At 44.7% G+C, this 19,941-nt stretch overlaps 3 protein-coding genes across 4 annotated transcripts in view; 2 read left to right on the forward strand and 1 right to left on the reverse strand.

The window, feature by feature from the left end:
- cemip (cell migration inducing hyaluronidase 1) overlaps positions 1-2,995 on the forward strand; it is a 98,840-nt gene extending 95,845 nt beyond the window's left edge. Inside the window, exons 28-29 of the mRNA XM_056608298.1 lie at positions 146-252; positions 1,547-2,995. Coding sequence (XP_056464273.1) covers positions 146-252; positions 1,547-1,674 — 235 coding nt within the window. The 3' untranslated portion in view covers positions 1,675-2,995. The remainder of the gene's footprint in view (positions 1-145; positions 253-1,546) is intronic.
- A 1,283-nt stretch (positions 2,996-4,278) lies between these two features.
- On the reverse strand, positions 4,279-6,415 carry mesd (mesoderm development LRP chaperone). Its single transcript, XM_056608301.1, has 3 exons — positions 6,231-6,415; positions 5,503-5,735; positions 4,279-5,183 (listed from the first exon to the last, which is right to left on the reverse strand). Exons 1-3 carry the CDS (start codon positions 6,384-6,386, stop codon positions 4,928-4,930), a joined length of 645 nt encoding a protein of 214 aa, XP_056464276.1. The 5' UTR covers positions 6,387-6,415; the 3' UTR covers positions 4,279-4,927.
- Positions 6,416-14,458: 8,043 nt separating this feature from the next.
- tlnrd1 (talin rod domain containing 1) lies at positions 14,459-19,563 on the forward strand. 2 transcript variants are annotated; one of them, XM_056608299.1, is made up of 2 exons: positions 14,459-15,664; positions 16,324-19,563. In XM_056608299.1, exons 1-2 carry the CDS (start codon positions 15,645-15,647, stop codon positions 17,378-17,380), a joined length of 1,077 nt encoding a protein of 358 aa, XP_056464274.1. In that variant the 5' UTR covers positions 14,459-15,644; the 3' UTR covers positions 17,381-19,563. The 2 variants fall into 2 exon arrangements, with proteins under 2 accessions (XP_056464274.1, XP_056464275.1); XM_056608300.1 differs by lacking the exon at positions 14,459-15,664 and having other exon boundaries at positions 16,316-19,563.
- Positions 19,564-19,941: the final 378 nt, after the last annotated feature.

Raw genomic sequence — 19,941 nt, forward strand, 5'->3', positions numbered from 1 at the left:
CCAGGGTATTTATAATGATATGAATTATCGATAGTAAATGTGCATAATTTTATGCTGAATTAAATGTATTGGAAGTAAAGATCTGTTCTGGTTATGTGTGCATTTTTGTGTTTAATATTTCTATTCCCTGTCTGTGTTTCTTCAGTTCCGTCGTCATCGTGACTTCTAAGGGTCGGCTGGTGACCAGAGGAGCCTGGACCAAAGCCTTGGAGAGACTTGGTGTGGACAAAAGTTACCTTTTGAAACTGAAAGGTAACCTTTATCTTCCCTCACCATGACTTCATCAACGACCAAAGGAACTGAAAGCTAATTTTCAGTTCAACTCACAAATATACCTGCTGTATCACCAGATGACCACTAGGGGGCGGTGTTGCTGTAAGGTAACATTTTGAAGGACTTCCATCGTGTAAAAAGAAAGTAGCAAAAATTATCCGCAATTTTAAGCAGTTAAAGGGTAATTCGGAAGAGTAATTTGGGACACGATGGGACCCACCATTTTTTCTGAGCTTAAAAACGTGTTAAAATTCTGAGCCTATACTAAAACAACCATTCATTCAATACTCACTTATGTAAGTGCACCTCTAGGGGTCTATGCATATCAACAGCGCTACATGCATGGTTTGCACATGTGCGTTCACATGTATGCGGGGCACATGCTGTAGTAGCAGGGTCTCTGTGCGCAGCGGCTCTACCCCTTCCCCTTTGTGTTGCTCAACACCAACACAGGGTCTCCCACTGCCCCTCCTCACGATCCTACAACTCTCCGTTTCAAATGAGGAGGCCCACATTCCACACATACATCCCTAATTCTGTCAAGAGGACTGAGCTGCTGATCATGGGGGCTGGAATGGGTCAAATAAATCTGTGCTCCACTTGTGTGTGTGTGTGTGTGTGTGTGTGTGTGTGTGTGTGTGTGTGTGTGTGTGTGTGCGTGTGCGTGTGCGTGTGTGTGTGTGGGTGGAGGCTGAGAAAGTCACATTTGGGCCAATGTATGAGTAAATCTCTCGCTCTCTCCCCCTCGCTTACTCTTTCTCTCTTGCAATCTGATATCACAACCGCTGTTGCGACTCTTCATCTTCCAATTGACTTCACGAGAAACACTTTCCTCTTGCTTTGTCTCGTCTCTACGTATTAATTTATAGTAAAGGAAAATTTGAAAGAAGTATTTATTTTGTTGCACTGAAAATTATGATTATAGCCTAGTCAAAAGACAGTCATGGTGGAGCTATTTTTCATTTTAAATCACAGGTTTTCATCACATTGCTGAAAAGTAAACTTGGTCTCAAGAGAACAGCTGAAAGAGAGAGATGCAGTTCCATTACATGTTTCAGATTTTAACTATTTCTTCTACTTGTTGTTATTCCTCCTCTTAACTGATGTTGGCCCACACAGCTCACAGGAAGTGGGAGATCGGTAAACTGTAGGAGGAACCACAGCTGACTGGAGGCTAGCCCATAACAATCAGCCTCCCTAGTCTAGCTGCAAAATGAGCAATGAATTTATCGTTTATTTCTCTCTTCACCTCCCCCTCCCCCCCCCCATGCAGATAAGTTGGTGCTGGTGGGCTTCAAGGGCCCGTTCCGACCTGAATGGGTGCATGTGGAGGTGGGTGAGGACAGGGTGAAGATCCACCAGGTGTTGCCCATCCCTGTGGTGCAGAAGACCAAGCTATGAGAACCCTGGCACGTCTGGTCCCGGGGAGGGGAGTAATCGGCTATAGACTATATCGCTAATATTCACACAGAAGCACGCACACTTACACAAGAGACATGGCAACGTGAACATGCACACTTTACATAGTAGACAAAACAAGGCTGCAAAGCGGCATCAAAATCACTAAAGACCCTAATACTGCCGTCACCACGCGATCAAGGGTCATGGACTTTGGGGGAGGATTTCAATAGAGAACCAAGCACTGCCCAATACGAACCGCGACTTTGCCACTCTCTCCCCCCAAAACCCCACTGGCCCACCTCCATCGACCACACACGGGGAGAGGAATCAAACTAGGCTCGGGGAAACCAGGGCAGACGCATGCATATTACCTGTTAAATGACCAACATCCGCTTCTTGTGCTGAGTTTATTTTATTTTTTTATTTTCCTGTGTCATGTAAAGAATAAGACAAAAAAAAACGTTGCCGTCAAGTGGTTTTTTTCAGCTGTACTTTGATAGGGGACTTGTTAAAAAAAGATTTTTAAAAGTGTGTGAAAACAAAGGTCCAAAAATAGCTATACCCAGAACCATTCCTTGTTTTGCATTCCCCATTCAACCCCCTCTTAACAACCCCCCCCCCCCCCCCCCGCCCAGCCCGGCCCAGCCCTATCTGACTCCTCCCTGGTGCTCTGAACACTGGATTGATGTTGTTGTGATGCTATCCTCTCGTGCTCGCATCATGTCAGTGTTTGTGGGGTTCACCTTGAAAATTGTTAAAAAATACAAAAAGGATGACAAAGATGGCGAAACTCTGCTGATTGGACATCTGGCGAACGTATACATGTGCAATTCTCCTCCGAGTTCAAAAGCAAGGGAAGAGTTTGTTCAAATCCGGCATGGACGTCCAAAAAATAATGGATGCTTTTCCCTTGGCCGAAATAGCTGGTCTTTTTTCGGAGGCTGTAGCAGTTAGTGTTTTGTATGTTAAATGTGTTTTTAAGATTCCACAGATTGATAACAGAGATATATTTTATACTTATTTATTGTACAGACACCACGGATAACAAATGTAGAAGGGGCATCTTTTAAGTTGTAATGTATTCTTGTCCTATATTGTATGTAATAAAGAACTGATATAGCTCTACCTAACTGCATTCAAGCCAGCATATGGTACCATTGGTATTGTCCATGACCTGTTTAACCTGTTCCAAATGGATGTGTTGTATATGTGACTTTGGCTTGTACAGTGATGAATCCAAACGACTTTAAATCTTGAAAGACAAAAAAAGCGCCTTTTGTACAGAAATAAAAGATGGTAAATCAATCAAAGTGTGGCCTGGGTGTCGTTTCATCTGAACAAAACATGAAAGGAACGCACACTTTATAGTCGTTTATGTTGCCCAAGTGGTTACTTCATTCTAAATCAAAGCACTCTTTTCATGACCGCTTTAAATCAACTCGGATAATTGTGCCATGTTTTAGTTGGCCGAGAGGGAAACTTCTGGAAGTTTTGAATACAAATTGGATTCCTTTAGATGCTGGACAATTGGTTCCCTGTGTGTGTGTGTGTGTGTGTGTGTGTGTGTGTGTGTGTGTGGGTGTGTGTGTGTGTGTGTGTGTGTGTGTGTGTGTGTGTGTGTGTGTGTGTGTGTGTGTGTGTGTGTGTGTGTGTGTGTGTGTGTCTCCCTGGCCCATTATAAATCATTGTGGAATGCTTTGCTCGGCTCACATACTGAGAAAGTTATGGGGGAAAAGACCCTGTAAAAGAAAAACCATTAAGGTCCTTCTAACAGTTAATATTTCCGCAATGCTCTCCCTTGTATGGCCCTCAAATGCTTCTGAAAGCCAACACTAATTCATCAGTGGGTCAGGAGATATGCTGGTTACTGGTTTGCTCATTCGTTCACAGTTGAGCAAAAATAAATACTATGAATAATATGTCCATGTTCTTGAGAAGACTCACATCATGACCAAGACTGTTGGGTCTTCTTTTGGAAATGTGAGCTGCTCGCCAGCATACAAAATATGCAAGTTCTCTTCACTTTTGAGAGCCTGCATGTTGTTTGAAAGTAACGACAATTGGGCCCAGTACAATAATTAGCAAGACTATTAAAATGCATCTAACAGACTATTAGTTTAGAGTCATTAATCAGCAACTTGTATCCAAAGCAACGGAATATTGCTTATGGGTGACTACTGTAGACATTGGGAATAAAATGCAGTATACCTTTTGGATGAGATGGTAATATCTTATATTCGATTTACTTACAAATGATTTCACTATGTAATTAACTAAACTAAACTATGCAGTGCTAGACAAAAAAAATCAAGAATCTTTACCTAAATATAAAAGTTTATCTTATGTCACTGTAAGATGCTTTGGCTAAAAGTCGTGGAAGATCCCAGGAAAGAGGCAACTTGCCTCAAACTGATCAGCTTGTAAGAACCTTACTTCTTTTTTCAGCATTGAAAATTGTAGAAAAGTTGAAACAATTCAATTTCTTATGATTTTAGGTTTTCTGAATCTGATTTAAGTCACAGATTTCATCAGAACCTGAAAAATGTATTTTTTTTTTATTAAAACTATTATAAATACACAACTATCGAAGTAAAGCACACGCAATTGTACATAAAATCTTTTTAATCATTTGTTGAATCACAGAACAGAATAGTGCTATTTGGTGAACAACAAAAATGTGAAGAACAAGGAGTTTGCCGTCAAGAATAATGTATCTGTATAGACCATGGACAAAAAAACGATCTCGGACACATTAGGATAGAAAAAAAGTATCAATGCGTATTCATGTTGACCACGCCGGGCTGCACTGGCCCCAATGACAGACAAAACACGTTTACATTATGTGAACTACTAAAGTACATGCAAGTACGTGCAACTTAATGCAAAGGGGATTATAAAGAACATGAATTACCTGTGTGATAAAAAAAAATAAACAATTTTGAAAAGTCCTCATGGAGATGATTGCAACCGGAGAAGGTGAACAATCGAATACTGATCCTGTGAATGGTCGAGGACAAATCGTGAACTCCTGTTCTCAGGGTTGTCTATAACAGAAGGAGACTGGATTCCGCTGGAGGTAACAAGTTATTCACTTCTGAATGATAACCCATGAAACGGATAAACCCCCCCCCCGCTCAGTCACTTTTTTCCCAAACAGATTTGTTCGAATTGAACCCTGGTCAGATCTGTGATGAGGAAGAGGCACGGTAAACCAAGATGATCAAGAGTCCTTTGAGTCTTCTGAAACACCCCATTATAGCTCCTGCTTGTTTGCCTTGTTGCCCTGCAGGTCTGGCTTCTTGCCCTCCTTTTTGCTCTTCTTCTTCTTCTTGGAGCCAACCGGGTGGGGCTCTTTGGTCCCCTCTGCATTCCCGGCCTTCCCAGGGAACACCTGTCCCTCCACGGTGACGTCCAGGCAGCGTTCCTGCTGCACCAGGAAGTCCTTCACCTCCCAGGCCAGCGCGCCGTCCTTGAGCATGAAGATGGCTCGGTTGGAGCCCACCACAAACCTGGAGGTGGGGAGACATGGATTTTAAGGACCCGGTGTACTCCAAACTAAATAGTCTAGTTCTCACAGACAAGATGGAGGGTGTATGGAGAAAAAATTGCTTTGAGTCATGTAATTAGTCAAACAGCAACTGTGACAGAATAAACTAACATCGGCTGTCCTACAGGGTAGATCTTAAAATATTTTATATTTAGCCATTAATAGTTATCCCTATGCAATTGGGATAACTATTAATGTTTAGTATAACCTTTACATTGTGTTAGTATGACAACTAGTATTCCAACACACACAAACACCCACCATGCTAAACAAGTCAGTACCTCTGGATGTCATAGTTGGCATTGAAGAGACTGCCCTGCCAGAGGCTGGTGACCTCTTCTGTCTCCTTCTCAGTAGGATCTCCTGACACACTGGCAAAAACCATCAGTGTCCTGCCCTTCTTGGACATCTTCAGCAGTTCCTCGGGCTTGGAGGGGTCGGCTTTAGAGAAATCCACTTGGGGCGGCGGCCTCTTGTGTTCAGGGAGGTCCCCTTCCTCGATGTCATCATCCTTCTGTAACGCAGAGCAGCGAGAGGACAAGTGTTAAAGACCCTGGAAGTGGACGACAAGAGATTCCTCCTCTACCCAAGTGTAAAGACAGCGGTAATTTGATGACGTGGTATGACAGTCGGTAGCCGCTGGTTCAATGGGCAGTGGGTTATAAAAACGGACACTTTGTCGTTTTAACAACATTTAGAAAGTGCACAACAAATATATATAATAAGTACATTTATTAGAGACTACAGTCAACATTAAACCGCGAGTTGTAGAATTCAGAAGCTGAGTATATCCGTGAGTTACATTAAACAATGTTTGTAGCCTTGAACATCTGCAACATTTGTTTCACTATTCTTAAACCCAGGGTCTGAAATCATAGCTCGTAATGTTTGTGAATAATCTTTCTTGCTATCCACTGAATGAGGAGGTTGTGATGCTGGGTCGTTAGCTCCAAGCTAGCTCCAAGATGTATTTCGGGAGGACTAAACCAAAGCTATTCCCATCCATTACCTCCCACTCCTCCAGAAGACGGGCCATGTCCGCGTCATTGTAGTCCCTGATGTCCTTCTTTTTCTTGGGTTTATTTGGACCATCGCTCCCGATTACAACCAACAATTGTGTGCAGAGGAGCAGTGCAAGACACTTCCACCTAAAGTCCGACGCCATGCTTACAGATGGAGCGCTGTGATTGGTGGAGCTCAAAGGCTGTCACGAGACGGGAAGGGGCGTGTCTTAGTTGAGCTGAGATGAGGAGTGGTGATCTTGAGTGAGACGGGCAAGACGGCATGCAAACGTTGAGATGGTTGAGATTCATCTTATAAAGTCTTATAAAGTCTGAATACAGTCTATGATCTCAATTTGAGATCATAGACTGTGTACTATTGTTGAGATGGTGGAGATCATGGTCTGCATAGTTGAGATGCATATACAGTATGGTGTGGATGATGATGATGATGATGATGATGATGATGATGATGATGATTGATGATGATGATGATGATGATGATGATGATGTTGATGATTTGTTATTTTTATGTTTTCTAAAACTTTGAAGTAATAGGCTAAATACGTATATTATATAGTTAGATAAGAACAAGTATATAGGCCTAAAACACATTTGAAAATGTTTCACAAATCCCAGGCCTTTAATCAAGACAAAGTTAAGTTTGCACAATGTGTGGCCTTGTTACAGGCCTATTAACTTTTTTAAGCTGTTAATGCTCGTTTTAATCATATAAACAGCTTGAAAAAGTTTCAGCTTTGGTCTAACCAACTTCAAAATTATGAATCTGAAAGTTACGGTAATGTCGTGTCTAAAGTTCAGACACAGGGCATTGAATTTGAAGATGTCTAGAGCCAGAGCTATTTAGAGAGATCTCTCAATGGCTCTGCTTAGACCTAACCATCATAGAAACAAACTTTAACAGTGCCCTGGAGTACGTGCACATCTTTCCCTATGGGTTCCCAGAAGCTGAAAAAAGAACTGAAATGTGAAGGGGCCTTGGCTATAATTTTGTTTGTTGCTGTATACACGTATTATAGCAGTGCTGGACGTATTTGCTGTGGTCAGCTTCTGTATCGTTCTGGGCAGTCTGAACGGAAATGGACCACACCTCTTCAGGACACACATCCTCCCTAAACAGCCTGGAGGAAGAACTCTCTCTCTCTCTCTCTCTCTCTCTCTCTCTCTCTCTCTCTCTCTCTCTCTCTCTCTCTCTCTCTCTCTCTCTCTCTCTCTCTCTCTCTCTCTCTCTCTCTCTCTCTCTCTCTCTCACACGCATGGATGGGTGATTAAATATAAATCTCTAACAGGTATATCAGAGGTATATAAATACTTAACAGTTGATGGACCAGCCTGACAACAAATGAGCTTTGAAAGGATATGCATCAATTCATGCGTATGGGGCTACACCCTTGTTGACTGGGCTATAAATACCCTGCGGGTGTATTCCCGCTGATTGTTCTGACATCCACTGTTTGATGCGCTCTCATTGAATAGGAGGAGATCAAGCCAGCGGAGAAAGGCTGTATCTGTTTCCTCTTCGGTCTGCTCCACCCAACAATGGCATCAGGCCATGTGCAGCTGTGTCTCCTCCAGCCGACAAAAACATTGTTGTCCTAACAACAAGATTGATATGCGTCTGCTTCAGTAAAACAAAATAAAAAGCTACCTTTTCACAGTTTTCGTTTTTAGTCACTTCAATAGTGTAGCGAGCAGCGCGGAAAGGATGAGACGGGAGCCCAGGTTCAAGCAGTTACTCAGTGCCCCATACACGCCATTCTCGGTGACAGTGGCGGCAACGATACACACAACATGTTAACATTCAACAACACACAACCAATTAACACCCCAAACCCATTAACCCCACTTAATCTAACAATTACAATAGGACGACAACGCCCCTTTGGTCAACAGGCAACAAGGATACCCAGAATCCCCTGCGCGACCCCGTAGGAGTTGCCACACAGCCCCCAACTTAGGGGTCAGCATCCCGACGACCCCAACACCCCTCACACAGTCGTAAATGTTCCGGTGGCCGGTGTTCTGTTTTTAACTGCGCGATTGACTTACAAATATGTTTAACATTGCGCCTTTTGACCTGTAAGCATGTAAATATGTGCATGTTTTCGTCGGTGGTGGGGAAGGGGGCGACGACATCTTATCATGTTGTAACAAGATATCTTGTTACATCAATTCTAAATACTTGTGTTTGTAGAGCTATGGAGGAAAGGTGGAACGAATCATTTGGGGAGCATGTTTTGATTCTTGTTTATAACGTCTTTATTGAAGACTTCAGGGGTACAGTATGTGGATGGAACTACTGTGTGGTGTGCTCCTTTGCAGAAAAAATGCAGTTATACGGTAGACTAACATAAAATATCTGCTTTGTATTTTTAATTGACAAAAAAATGAGTGCATATTACCATACAATGTATCTCATTGTAAATTGTAATGCTCTTTTAAAAAAAATGTAGTGTGCCCAATATGGCCGTGACAATAGCGCTGCAAGAAATGCCTCAAAATAAAATGGATCTTTTTAATAATTATTATCTATTGCATAATATCAACCCATACATACAGACTCCCATTCACAAATATATACAAGGTTTAACAATACTTTGCTACACTTTCTTGTTGAAGTTATTTATTTAGTTTAATTGATTATTGATGTTTTTTCTTTGAGTGCTTTTTTTTGCATTACGTACATTGCACATGCTGTACCCCTGAATTCTTCAATAAATACATTATAAAACAGAATCAACAATGTACATGGGGTGAGTAGTGGTGTAAAATAACGTGATTCTGCAGTAGGAGCATTATTTGATAGTACCCCTGAAATCTTCAACAAAGACGTTATAAAGAAGCATAGAAATATGCTCCCCCTATTCTTACAGTGTGCATAGAAACACGGGACGATTGAAACGAGAAGGGTCCAGCTGCAGGCTTGGGCGTTTCCGTCATGACACAAGAACACCCTTTAGGCGTTCCTGGTAGCGTTTCATCGACCAATCACGAGGTGTTTTGAAAGGCATACCGGGTTTCGCAAGGTATACTGCGAAGCACAATAATTCGCATGAAATTGAAATAAGAGACTTCCAACAGAGGACATCAACCGGACTAAAAAACGACAATGTTACCCCTTGTGTTTTTTTTCATGATGGCCAAAGAAAAACAACGGTGTTACCCCCTATGTTTTATTTGATAAATATCCACAGTGTTACCCCTTATGTTTTTTTTCATGACGACCAATAAAAAACAACAGTTACCCCTTATGTTTTTTTTTCTTGACGACCAATAAAAAACAACTGTGTTACCCCTTATGTTTTTTTTCATGATGACCAATAATAAACAACAGTGTTACCCCTTATGTTTTTTTTCATGACGACCAATAAATAACGACAGTGTTACCCCTTGTGGTTTTTTTCATGACGACCTAAGAAAAACAACAGTGTTACCCCCTATGTTTTTTTTCATAAAGACCAATAAAAAACAACAGTGTTACCCCTTATGTTTTTTTTCATGACGACCAATAAAAAACAACAGAGTTACCCCTCATGTTTTTTTTTCTTGACGACCAATAAAAAACAACAGTGTTACCCCTTATGTTTTTTTTCATGATGACCAATAAAAAACAACAGTGTTACCCCTTATGTTTTTTTTCATGACGACCAATAAATAACGACAGTGCTTCCCCTTGTGGTTTTTTTCATGACGACCAAAGAAAAACAACAGTGTTACCCCCTATTTTTTTTTCATAAAGACCAATAAAAAACAACAGTGTTACCCCTTATGTTTTTTTTCATGACGACCAATAAAAGAAAACATATTTTATTTGACAAAGACAACACTGTTAACCCTCATTTTTTTTTTCATGACGACCAATAAAAAAACAACAGTGTTACCCCTTATGTTTTTTTTCATGACGACCAAAGAAAAACAACAGTGTTACCCCCTATGTTTTATTTGATGAATATCGACAGAGTTACCCCTTATGTTTTTTTTCTTGACGACCAATAAAAAACAACAGTGTTACCCCTTATGTTTTTTTCATGACGACCAATAAAAAACAACAGTGTTACCCCTTAAGTTTTTTTCATGACGACCAATAAATAACGACAGTGTTACCCCTTGTGGTTTTTTTCATGACGACCAAAGAAAAACAACAGTGTTACCCCTTATGTTTTTTTTCATGACGACCAATAAAAAACAACAGTGTTACCCCTTATGTTTTTTTTCATGACGACCAATAAATAACGACAGTGTTACCCCTTGAGGTTTTTTTCATGATAACCAAAGAAAAACAACAGTGTTACCCCCTATGTTTTTTTTCATAAAGACCAATAAAAAACAACAGGTTTACCCCTTATGTTTTTTTTCATGACGACCAATAAAAAAAGACATATTTTATTTGACAAAGACAACACTGTTACCCCTCATTTTTTTTTTCATGACGACCAATAAAAAACAACAGTGTTACCCCTTATGTTTTTTTTCATGACGACCAAAGAAAAACAACACTGTTACCCCCTATGTTTTATTTGATGAATATCGACAGTGTTACCCCTTATGTTTTTTTTCATGACGACCAATAAAAAACAACAGAGTTACCCCTGATGTTTTTTTTTCTTGACGACCAATAAAAACAACAGTGTTACCCCTTATGTTTTTTTTCATGACGACCAATAAAAAACAACAGTGTTACCCCTTACGTTTTTTTCATGACGACCAATAAATAACGACAGTGTTACCCCTTGTGTTTTTTTTCATGACGACCAAAGAAAAACAACAGTGTTACCCCTTATGTTTTTTTTCATGACGACCAATAAAAAAAGACATATTATATTTGACAAAGACAACACTGTTACCCCTTATGGTTTTTTTCATGACGACCAATAAAAAACAACAGTGTTACCCCTTTTGTTTTTTTTCATGACGACCAAAGAAAAACAACAGTGTTAGACCCTATGTTTTATTTGATGAATATCGACAGTGTTACCCCTTATGTTTATTTCATGACGGCCGATAAAAAACGACAGTTACCCCTCATGTTTTTTCCATGTTGACCAATAAAAAACGACAGTGGTACCCCTGTCAACGTTTTTACATGGATCCGATCCTGAGCTGTTCAGAGTACTAACCTCCGAACTTATCAATGCACCATCAAGACACCCATTACAGACAACACAATGGTTATATTTGACTTTATAATTCGCATTAAATAGAGATATAAGTCTTCCAACAGATGACATCAACCGGACTTGAACCCCAGTCTCCAGGGGGTTAGCTCACAGCTCTCTCCACTTCCCACTGAGAATAATAAATTAAATATGTCTGAGGTTATATATGACATGAGTGCAATAGACATGATAGCATCACGTTACGTAAAGACCCCTTTTGTTTTTTTTCATGACGACCAAAGAAAAACAACAGTGTTACCCCCTATGTTTTATTTGATATATATCGACAGTGTTACCCCTTTTATTTTTTTCATGACGAACAATAAAAAACAACAGTGTCATAGATCGCTAGCAGAGAGTTGTAAGCACTTTCCACCCTTTTCAGTGGTGGAATTGGACTCCCCAAGCAATGTTATACTTAAAATGAGCAAGTAAGTTACATATTAATTTAGTCTTTCGGCCTGTAGCATATAAACAAAATGAAGCAACTCTCCCATATTTCTAACTGCATTTGAAGTAGACATTGAGACTCACAAAAAATGGACGCTATAGGACAGTGATCATGATTTGTCTCAATATCTACGTAACGTCATTTTTGAAAAGACGTTTAACTAAAATGTGTTTAAATCGACCCGGCTCTCCCTGTGGTGTAAAATAACGTGTTTCTGCAGTGGGAGCATTATTTGATAGAGGCGATTGGTCTACAGATCAAATACGCTTGTGACGTAAGGTAGCATTTTCTGATAGGGTGGCATGATTTGATAGACTCTGCAATGGGGTCGCACTACGGTAGCAAAATCTGACCAGGGAGCAGAAATTGGCAGAACACCGGCGAGGCCGCAGCCGCCGCCACCGCCGCCGCCCCTGCCATTGGCTGCCTAGTTGCGGCGTGCACTCCCTGACACCCGTCCCCCGCAGCGGGCGGAATAGGCCCTCCTCTGCTGAACCCACGGGTCAGCTGCAGCCCTCGGGGTGTGGTCAGGAACCACCGCCACCGGGGCCCCCACCAGTTTTTTGCCGTAAAGGGGCGCTGGAGCGCCGTTCAGGGACCCCATCCTCCGTTGCCCTCCGCCGTCTGGCCCGTCGACGGCCATGCCGCCGGCTGGGATGGACCCGCAGTCCTTGACCCGCCGACACTGCTCCGCCTCGGGGTCCGGTGGCCTGGGTTTCCGGACCCGGTCCTGCCCAGACTGGAACGCTACATTGTGCCACGGGAAAGGGGTGCCTCAACCGCGTCCACCCGGGCACCACAGCGACGGCAGCAGTGCTTGGCCGGACCAGATTGGTCCTGGCAATCATTCTCCGTGGACGGCTGCAGGCTGGGTTGGTCGGAAAGCTCCCGCTCCGCCTGATCCGCCACGTCGAGAGCCACATCGAGAGCCACATCGAGAGCCACATCGAGAGCCACATCGAGAGCCACATCGAGAGCCACATCGAGGGTCGGGGGCATGGTGAGGCGGACGTGCAGCCCCAGCCGCGGGGGGGGGCAAGTCCCTGAAGGAAGGCATGCAGGGTTAGTTCATCCTAGCCGCGGCAGGGAAGTTTGTGTAGCCATGCTGGGCGTACAACTTATGTCCGCTGCGTAGGCCCCCAAGCGTTTCCTCTCCTGGCGGCGGCGGCTGGTTAGTAGCACCTGGCTGTGGTTGACGACCGCCCGCTGCCCGAAACGCCTCTCCAACGCCCGGGTCAGGGCAAGGGGATCCCGTTGGTCCTCTGGGGCCAGGTCCAGGAGCGCCTGCACTGCCGTCCCCTCCAGTGCCAGGGCGAGGTGGACGACCGCCTCCCCGGCACCCCAGCCATTGTGCCACTCAGCGAGCCGGAACTGGGCCAGCTCAACGACAATGCTTAGGTTGTTGCCGAGGAGATGGGCCACAAGGTGTACGGCGAGCTGATGAGACGGGAGCCCAGTTTCAAGCAGTTATGCAGTCCCGCGCCCATACACCTTAACATTCAACAACACACAACCAATTAACACCCCAAATCCATTGACCCCACTTAACCTAACAATTACAATAGGACAACAAAGCCCCTTTGGTCAACAGGTAACACGGATACGCAGAATCCCCTGCGCGACCCGTAGGAGTCGCCACAATAGTTTAAATATAATAAAGTAAAATAAATTCGTCTGAACAGTATTTCTTATTAACACTTTATTACACTTTATTATAACACGACCAAAACAAGCTATTTCAATGCTGGTGTTTATATAAATTAATATATGATGCACTGGACTAGTAGGCTAGGCTATTGGTTATCACAAGTGGCCCTTCCAAAAAGTGTGTTCAGTTTGGGACGGGGTCATTCAATCTTTCATTGTGTGTGACCACCACTACGTAAAGTAAACCAAGGACCCCTCCCACACTACAAAGCCATTGGCTCAATCTTATACCTGACCCTCCCCTTTGACCTCTTCTGATTGGTCAATACGCATTACGTCATTTTCCTCCACAAGGGCGTTGAATTACGTCGCTGGTAAATCATTTGACTCTGGGCTAAACTAGTTGAGCAATATTTAGGGCGGTCGGTCAGGATTTATTTTTCAGGGTATCTACTGACTGTAATCTCACAGTGTACTACTAAAAAACCCTGTTTTAATGCATGCAATGCATTTCTGTATTGGAATTCGTATACACTGAAAGGATGTATTAAACATAATTGTATTAAACAGTTATTAAACTATACTCATGCAAATCAAATTTCATAACATAGGCCTGCAAAAATGGTGACATGGCTGCCATCTTCCACACGTTTCAAAAAATATATTTGTATTCCAATGTGTCTCAAATGTATTTACGGGTATGATTATAAAAACAGTGTTTAAATGATAAAAAGGCGTCCTTCGATTGTCATCTTTGGAACTCCAACACACGATATAAGTAATTAATAACTCCATTGGACCATTGTTGTATATTGTATTAACGCTTTCGACATATTTCACATGGCTTTCCATTTGTGACCTTCCCCTTTTCCACTCTTTCTGTGACTGATATCCTACTTTTGAATTGCAGCGCGGCGTGTCGTTAAACAAATAATTATACGGTGCTGCCTGTACGGCGAAAGGCGCCGCTCTCCAGCACTATGACCAAGTAGCAGCGGCAAAAGTGTATCATATCTAACTTTTAACTTTGTTGGCGTAAAACCCGCTGTGTCGCCATGGCTTTCCCGTCATCATGGCAAACAGAAGAAGAGTCCCCCGGGACAGACACGGGATGATTTCCTAGCCAGTCGCTAAATTTAGGAAAAGTGCGTTTTTGGGTGTAACTTTGCCCGTACACCGGTAGTTGAAACGCACCCACGTCGGGGCCTCGGGAAAGGATGTCTCATGGCAGAAGGATCGGTCAGCTCTGGGAGCACGGGTCCAACCCTCCAAACCAGGGACCCTCAACTCAACGCCAGCAGTTCCACGACGATGAAGCGGCGTATGGCGGACTACTCTGGAAGTGACTGAATGGTTGGACGTGCACGGTTGTACTGAGACAGTGAGTTTTGGAGCGTAAAGGCCACCCTTGTGTCTCTTGCTCTCTCCGGTTCTGCTACAGGCGAGCCGTTCAAACTGCGACCACACCCTCCGCGCTTCCTGGTGCCGCGCTCCTTGCAGCGGGAGCGGCGCGTTGCAACGCTACTGCGACTTTCGCTTTTTTGGGGGGGGGGGGATCTCCGTTTCGTTTTTATTTTGGAGTGAGTGACTTAGCCCCGTGTGCTGCATTATTAGACTTGTACACGCACACACCCCGTGGCTTGCAGAGCAGCAGGTTATGGATCGCCGGACCCACTGCTACACAGGATATGCGGGTGTGCACACTCCTCTCTCTGGAGTTGAGATGAAGAAGGCGTATGGTGGACAATGCCAGTGGAAATAAGACTACCCGACGCGCTACTTTCTGATACTGGATTGCATATGAAAAAGAAAAGATTGAAAGTCGTCGGAGTCGTGGTGTCGTGTCTCCGGACGTTTTGCTCCTAGTGGATTTACTTGTGTGGGACTCATGGGATGATGATGTCCAGCGGTCCAGCGGTGAAGAGAAACCCGGGCCCGGGTGGCACCCGGTTCATAACAAGCATGACTCTGTTTCTCAGTCCACTTGGGCCGATCAAACTCAATGGGGATAACTTGGATAAGTACTCGGTGCTGTTGCGTCCTACTTGCTCCCATGCAAGTAGACAGACAATAGTTGTCTTGATTACGGCATTGTAGGAAACAAAGCAACACAAACAGAGAAGCTGAGACAGAGTCATCTATTGGGAATGTATCCCAATCAAAAACGGTAATGAGATATTGAGGCTTCTGTTTCTCGCCTGCACTTTGCCTTGTATTTAGAAGGCGCTTGAGGAGCACTGATATGTGATCAGTTACAACCTGTGAATTGTATTCTTTCACAAACACCTGGGACAACAGATCGTTTTTTGTTTCGTTTTATTTCCAGGGCATTTCATTTGTAAACCAAATAGTTTGTCACACTGATTGTATAATTGAAGGGATTCTATTTTTTGATTCTTGTATTCTTAAACTTCTAGTGACTAAAGAGCATAACAGTTATGTGACGGGGATATGGGTCATCGTAGAGTTGGTCATATAGCTTGTTCTATTTTAATATTTCAAATTTAGCGAGAAATTTACTCAATTACAATGGGCTCTCACTAGATGTTTACATTAAGAATGCATGACCTGTTTGTTGATACATAACACAAGGTTGCTTACCTAGACTCTGAAGGATATCAAAGAAGACAAGTTTGGCCAGTTTTATATTTAATTTCTTTAAACCTGTTGCATTTCCTGATCTTTTAGAAAAAAGTTAAAAATAACGCAGTGTGCAGCGAAAGCAACTTCAAAGTAAGCCGCAACCCCTCCCCTGCTAGTGCAGTGTTCATCCCCACCTACCCACCCCCTCCTCCCCCTTCCTCCCCCCCTTTCTATTATGGCTAGTGGTGGCTCGGGCAAGTCAGCCAGCGACGGGTCCACCAGTGCACCGAGCGGCAGCCTGCAGCAGAGGAAGAGGCTCTCCTCGGTCTGTGACATCTGTAAGGGCAAGATGCAGCTGGTGGCGGACCTCCTGCTGCTCTCCAGCGAGACGCGGCCGGTCATGAGCTCGGAGGGCGTGGCCGTGGCGGAGACCTTCGAGCAGTGCCGCGACACGGTGATCGCCCGCACCAAGGAGCTGTCCATCCTCACCCACGACATCCAGAGCCAGCTCAACATGGGCCGCTTCACCGAGGTGGGCGACCGGCTGCTGGAGATGGGCGACCTGGTGGTGTCGCTCACCGAGTGCTCGGCGCACGCCGCCTACCTGGCGGCGGTGGAGACGCCGGGCTCCCAGCCCTGCCAGCCGGGCCTGGTGGACCGCTACAAGGTGACCCGCTGCCGCCACGAGGTGGAGCAGAGCTGCGGCGTGCTGCGGGTCACGCCGCTGCCCGACCTCTCGCCGCAGCTCCTGCTGGAGCTGTCGCAGAACATGTCGGCCAACCTCAAGACTCTCACGGACTCCTCGTCGCTGGCCAGCGAGCGCTCGCGCGACCGCTTCGCCAAGGAGCAGTTCAAGCTCGGCGTGAAGAGCATGAGCACCAGCGGCACGGCGTTCCTGGCGTGCGTGCGCGAGGTGAAGAACCAGCCCAGTGAGCTGACGCGCAGCCGCTGCGTGCTGTTCAGCGCCGCCCTGGTGCAGGCGGTCAACGCGCTGGTGGGCTTCGCCACGGAGCCCCAGTTCCTGGGCCGGGCGGCCAGCATCTCCGGCGAGGGCAAGGGGGTGCAGACGGCGGTGCTGGGGGGCGCCATGAGCGTGGTGTCGGCCTGCGTCCTCCTGACTCAGGGGCTGCGCGACGTGGCCCAGCATCCCGAGAGCAGCTCCAAGATGGCCGACTACCGGGAGCGGCTGCGGAACTCTGCGTGCGCCGTGTCGGACGGCTGCACGCTGCTCTCCCAGGCGCTGCGGGAGCGGTCGTCGCCCCGGACGCTGCCGCCCGTCAACTCCCATTCTGTGAATTAGTTTAGAGAGAGAGAGAGAGAGCGCCCGAATTACAACCCACCTCGCCGCCCTCCCTACGACGGCGATACCAAAGAGACTTGCTTGGTTCGGCCCTCGATTCGTCAGGTTTTAGAGGAGGCAGTCGAGGAAGGCAGCCCAAGGGTCCGCTTTCGGACGTATCAGAACGTTCAACCGTGGTTGAAGTTGTTTTTCTAAGAGCACACACATACAGTTTGCAAAGGTGTTGCGTCGCGCTGGATGTGACCAAAAAAACCTTCCTAAGAAAATAAAGATAAGTGACCCTGTGGTCATCGGCAGCCTGATCCACGCTCCTCGGGGCCTCTTTCGCTATGAAGACGGCTAATGTCTCGAAACCTAAAACGTTTACCTCAGTTTTCAGATCTGATGAAAACAACAGCGTCGATGGATGGATGTAGCCTTGATGTGTAAACCTATGGTTGGGTGGCCTGTACGAGTACTCATACGTACGTTTGCAAGTTGGGAAGATTGTGTAACTGATTGGGTTTCTTTTCCGACGAGTGTGAATTTTCAAAGGGTGGTAGCTGCTGTGAGTGTGTGCCATAGGTTTTACACTATTTACCGGACTTACAATAGTATTTTAATGTGTCTCTTTTGATCATGCATGTAAAGGAGTATTTATTTCAACTATTAAAATGATGTTTCAGATAATAACGTTTGTCAAGAGTAGTGCCTTGTCCAAGGATTATTTATGTTGGTATGCTGTGTTGTCCACGTAAATACCCTTATCCTTTTAAAACTATTGAATTATTTTGCTACAGGATAGTGGAGTGACTGGGCATGTGACACCTTTGACTTCCAGCCAAAAGGTTCTTGTCTTGGTAGTATTAGGATCCATTCCCAATGTCCACATTGAGCAAAAGGCCTAACAAAGTAAAGTACAAATATATGAAAACTGTCCAAATAGTCCAATTTGTTTTCTTGCAGAATGTGTGGGGCTATTTACAGCATTGTTAAACCGGTGACACAAGTCACTCGACCGTGAACAGGGCTAAATAAAAAATCCTGTTCCTCCTGTTATCGGTTCAACATAACGCCCCACCAATATGATTCACTTGGTATTAAAATATATATAGTCTCATTCAAAATGTTATTAGCACTGTATCCTTTAAATTTTACCTACCACTGCTACAGATCAATTGTTACACTTGACTGTTGGTCTCAGGTCTTTTGTGTTTCTATTTGAACGAAAATTATAGTCAAAACGTGTCACTGAATAAGTAACAGCAGTCTCTTGTTGCCTCTGCCCTCAAGCTCTAACCGTGAAGTGAAGAAGCTCATCACTTCCTTCCTACGTGGGTGAAGTTTTCAATCAGTGGGATAGGTAACCTAAAAAAATAAATAATATGATTCAGAGGGTGCTACAAACTGTCAACTATCGGAGAGAGATTCGACCACACGTTGTTCCCCGGTCAGTCTACACCACCCCGGTCTTCTCTTGTGTACTGCCCTCAACTAACACATTCCTGGCAGGCCCCTGGCAGATAACATGGGCATGGTGGAACCTTCGAAGGCTGCTATCTTCGGCTCCGCAGAGTAACCCACGTTGAACGGTTTCCTCTGCACAGAGACACCGCTTCGCCCTGCTTGTCCTGGCCCGGGGCTTCTCCTCAAGCGCCTGTAAGCCCGAGGTCTTGACAGAACCGGCAGCCCCCAAATCCTGCTTTAATGAAAGTTTATTGTGTTGAGTCCTGCACACCGCTGCATTACGACGGGAGTTTATTCCAATCCAGCACGAAGATAGCACGTCGACCGTTCTACGATTCAAGGTGCGTTTCTTTGTGAGGAAAGGAGATAATGCCATTCAAATGATGATTAAGGAAACTGCTATCCCACACTTTATTGTGAAGGCTTTCCCTGACCTTTAGCAGATAAATAGCCACTGTATAAACCGAGCACAATGAATATAAATGACTCTGACCACTTTACTGGAATCTCTATAACTTATGCAAAGTCAGAGGTTGAGCAACGGGAACACGAGGGCATTAATAAATAACTACTACACAAATACTACTGTTAAAAAGGGGACAAACTCCTCACACACACACTCTATAATAAAAAAAAAAGTGAATTGGAGTAAAAGGGAACTGATAAATGTTTGAGTGTTGCTGGATGGAGCATGGTTTGACCGTGGGCCACAGGTCATCCAGCCTGTGAGACCATGACGACCAGCCAAATGCGCTTCTCTTGACCTTGCATTCTTCTTCCTTCCCGCAAATGCCCGTCAAAGCCACAGCTATTAGCCCACAACAGGAAATCCACAATCCCTCCTGCTATCATGAGCCATTTCCTCCCGCAGCGCCAAACGGCAGGGTCCAAGCAAGGTGTAGCCCGTTTCCTACTGGGGCATTGGGAGGCGTTTGTCTATCCCGCCCAATATTTGAACTCTTTACCTTCGGAAGAGAAGCGGTGACGACGTGGCTTCCTGACTCGTTGACTGAGGGCAGGATGCTCTCCGCCGGAGGTCACGCTGGCAAAACGGACAGGCCAAACTCTGACACACACACACACACACACACACACACACACACACACACACACAC

The sequence above is a fragment of the Gadus chalcogrammus genome, chromosome 14 (genome assembly GCF_026213295.1).
Source record: "Gadus chalcogrammus isolate NIFS_2021 chromosome 14, NIFS_Gcha_1.0, whole genome shotgun sequence".
In the NCBI taxonomy this organism is placed as follows: Eukaryota; Metazoa; Chordata; class Actinopteri; order Gadiformes; family Gadidae; genus Gadus; species Gadus chalcogrammus.

Bases quoted from the DNA above. Each gene is read 5' to 3' on its own strand.
- mesd (XM_056608301.1), bottom strand. From the start codon at position 6,386: ATGGCGTCGGACTTTAGGTGGAAGTGTCTTGCACTGCTCCTCTGCACA. The intron at 5,736-6,230 runs GTAATGGATGGG...TCTGCGTTACAG, and splicing joins GTCTTCTGGAGGAGTGGGAG to AAGGATGATGACATCGAGGA. The intron at 5,184-5,502 runs GTACTGACTTGT...CCCCACCTCCAG, and splicing joins GCCAACTATGACATCCAGAG to GTTTGTGGTGGGCTCCAACC.
- tlnrd1 (XM_056608299.1), top strand. From the start codon at position 15,645: ATGTATCCCAATCAAAAACG. The intron at 15,665-16,323 runs GTAATGAGATAT...TATTATGGCTAG, and splicing joins ATGTATCCCAATCAAAAACG to TGGTGGCTCGGGCAAGTCAG.